This window comes from Nicotiana attenuata, unplaced genomic scaffold (genome assembly GCF_001879085.1).
Source record: "Nicotiana attenuata strain UT unplaced genomic scaffold, NIATTr2, whole genome shotgun sequence".
In the NCBI taxonomy this organism is placed as follows: domain Eukaryota; kingdom Viridiplantae; phylum Streptophyta; class Magnoliopsida; order Solanales; family Solanaceae; genus Nicotiana; species Nicotiana attenuata.
In genome coordinates, this window is record NW_017676039.1 from 21,226 (window position 1) to 24,707 (window position 3,482).

The 3,482-nt window shown below is 37.4% G+C and overlaps 1 protein-coding gene across 1 annotated transcript; it reads left to right on the top strand.

The window, feature by feature from the left end:
• The first annotated feature begins 417 nt into the window (after positions 1 to 417).
• Positions 418 to 3,217, top strand: LOC109220693. The gene is made up of 2 exons (XM_019385150.1): positions 418 to 1,203; positions 2,675 to 3,217. Exons 1-2 carry the CDS (start codon positions 418 to 420, stop codon positions 3,215 to 3,217), a joined length of 1,329 nt encoding a protein of 442 aa, XP_019240695.1.
• Positions 3,218 to 3,482: the final 265 nt, after the last annotated feature.

Sequence of the window (3,482 nt, forward strand, 5' to 3'; positions counted from 1 at the left end):
ATTCTTGAGACAAAAGAGCAAGATAAAGTGGCTGAGACAGGGTGATCAAAATACAAAATACTTTCATAATGTGATAAAAGCCAGAAGAAATGCTAATAAGATCTTTTCCATTAAGGATGCAACAGGGAAGGTGCATACAGATATGGAAGGGATTGCAAATTCCTTTATTAACTTCTATAAGAATCTGTTAGGTGAATATAAAGAAGGAAGACAACATGTGTGTAGCAATCTAGTTCGAAGAAGGCCTATAGTACAACAGGAGCAGAGAGAAAAGTTGGAAGCTCAGTTCACTGAAAAAGAAGTAAAGGCAGCCTTATGGTCAATATCAGGAGATATGTCCCCAGGCCCTGATGGATATGGAAGCCAATTCTTCAAGGACTGTTGGCCAGTTGTAAACGGGATTAATTAGGAAGTGTAATGGAGTTCTTTGAAACGACAAAAATGCTCAAGATCATTAACAGCACAACTATAATTCTTGTTCCAAAGAACAATCATGCAGATGAGGTAGGAGACTATAGACCTATTGCGTGCTGCAACACTATCTATAAAATAACCTCTAAGATGCTGTGCAATAGATTAAAAGAAGTATTACCCACAATAATAGCTGAGAACCAGAGTGCTTTTGTGGAAGGCAGAAGCATTGTACAAAACATCCTTATCTGCCAAGACCTGGTGAAACTGTACAACAGGAAGAAGTCCACACGAAAATGCTTGATTAAAATAGATCTAAAGAAAGAATACGACTCAGTGGAATGGGGATTTGTGGAAGAAATGTTACATGCCTTAGACTTTCCTTCCAGATTCATCAAATGGACTATGGTATGTATATCTACAACTCAATACTCAATGGCGTTGAATGGGGGAATCTATGGATGTATTAATGGGAGAAGGGGATTGCGTCAGGGAGATCCTATATCACCTCTTCTATTCGTGATATGTATGGAATATTTTACAAGAATCATGCAATGGGTAGCCACTCTTGATGGATTTGCTATTCATACGAAGTGCAAGAGTTTGAAGCTAAATCATTTATGTTTTTCTGATGATGTATTAATGTTTTACAAAGGAGACTATCAAAGTGTATTGCTTATGCTGAGAGGTCTACAAACATTCTCTAATGCATTTGGACTTAGTAAGAATGCTGGGAAATCAAATGTCTATAGTGCAAATATAGAAAGTCAATGCTTAGCTGATATCTGTGAGGTAACAGGGAATAAACAGGGAACCTTGCCATTTAAATACCTATGGGTTCCTATAGCATCAAGGAAACTAGCAGCAAGGGACTGTGAATTACTAGTGGATAAACTGAGCACAAGAATACACTCTTGGGGATCGAAAAACTTATTTTATACAGGCAGAGTTCAATTGATTAACTCTGTATTGATAAACATACACTCCTACTGGGAAACAATCTTCATTCTACCAAAGAAGGTCTTAAAGGACATCATGGATATGTAGGAACTACTCATGGGATGGGAAAGAAATATCAAATAAGGTGCCATTGGTAGCTTGGGATTTAGTATGTAGACCAAAAAGAGAAGAGAGGCTGGGAATAAGAGAACGCAGTACATGGAATGAAGCTGTTGTGGCAAGTATGTTTGGCACATTGCAAACAAAGAAGACACGCTGTGGGTTAAATGGGTGAATCATATCTACTTGAAAGGGGAAAATTGGTGGCACTACACTCCTCCACAGGGCTGTTGTTGGTACTGGAGGAAAATATGTTCTATAAGAGACACGTATGCAGTAGGATATGCAGAGAATAGGTGGCAAACTAAGGCTGGAAAATACACAACGGAGAAGGATCAAAAATGCCCCTGAACTATTGAAAAATGTCTAAAAATACCTTTCATCCACCTATTGGGCTACAAATATCTCTCCATCTACCTTTTTGGTTCACTTATACCCTTTGACCATTAGGTCAATGCTAAATTTTAAAAATAATTATTTAAATTCCACGTGGCAGCTTTTTATTGGTCGAAATTAAAACATCTAACCTATTAGAAAGACCCACCTATATCTACCCGTTTTCGGACTAACCCGTCCCAACACTAACCTGACCCGAATAAAAGGTTCAAAATAAAAAAAAGACGCCCCCTGCGGCAACATTACCGGTTTGTTCTTCCTAACGATACAGTGCTAGTAAAGAGCTTATATGAGTAAGTTCCCAAATAGGTGCTTCCGGATATTCTGCATTTCCAAGCATTGAGGAATAGAATCTTAACCTTCTTGGAACACTTGGAGAAAAATATCAATCTTCTTGGAGCTCACTTGATGTAGCAACGAGTTGGTAGTGATATACTTTGTAGATTTTGGAATCATATAACTTTCTATGTCACGGTTTTGGTAGATTTTGGGGCCTCTTTTTTTTTAGTTGAACTTTTTGTTTGGGAAGAGTGAGTATTTGAAGCGGGTTAGTACGAAAAACTGGTAGATATGGGTAGGTCTTTCTAATTTGTTAGATGTTTTTATTTTGGCCAATAATAAGTTGCCACGTGAAATTTAAATAATTATTATTTTTAATTCAGCATTGACCTAACGGTCAAAGGGCATAAGTAAATCAAAAAGGTGGATGGAGGGGTATTTTTAGCCCAATAGGTGAATGGAGGGTATTTTTAAACCTTTTTCAATAGTTCATGGGTATTTTTGACCCTTTTTCGAATACACAATTAAGAGTGGCTACCACTGGAGAAGAGGAGAACTGGAACAATGGCCTTGGAGCAGAGGGGTGTGGAACAGAATGAATAATCCTAAGCATAGTTTCATTTGTTGGCTTGCAATGCGTAGGAAACTATTGACAAAAGACAGAACACTAAGAATGGGGATTACAGAAGACAGTGAATGTATGCTATGTGATGGACAAGCAGAATCGATTGACCATCTATTCTTTGAATGCACATTCTCTAAGATGTGCTTAGAAGAGGTGCTTAAATGGCTTGGGATGAATATAAAGAACACGGAGGTGACAGGCATATGGAGAAGAATGACCAGAGTAGCTAAAGGAAAAATAGGAAGATCGTTCCCAGAGGCAATGATAGCAGCAGTCATATACCACATTTGGAGAGCCAGAAATGAAGCAGTCTGGTTGCAGAAAGTACCAAGACCTCAAACAATATTGAAGCAAATACCATACACATGTAAACATAGATGTTTGGAAGTTATACAGATAAAGAAGAGACAGAAAGAGATGAGCTGGATAGAGAGACTATACAAATAGTTTGCAGGAAACAGGCACAAAATATATAGAAATATATAGATAGAAAACAAAGGAAGATAATGGGGGTATAGAAAGGGCAGGAAAGGATAAGAGAAAGAATGATATGAACAATTGTATGTGTTTTGGTTTTGGATGATTGAATAATAAGCTTTATTTCCACCCAAAAAAAATTTACCTATTATATATTTTTATCTTCTCATGATTGCGCTTCGCGCATGCAAATACTCTAGTTTGTTGATATTTGAGGGACAAAAACTGCAAAAAT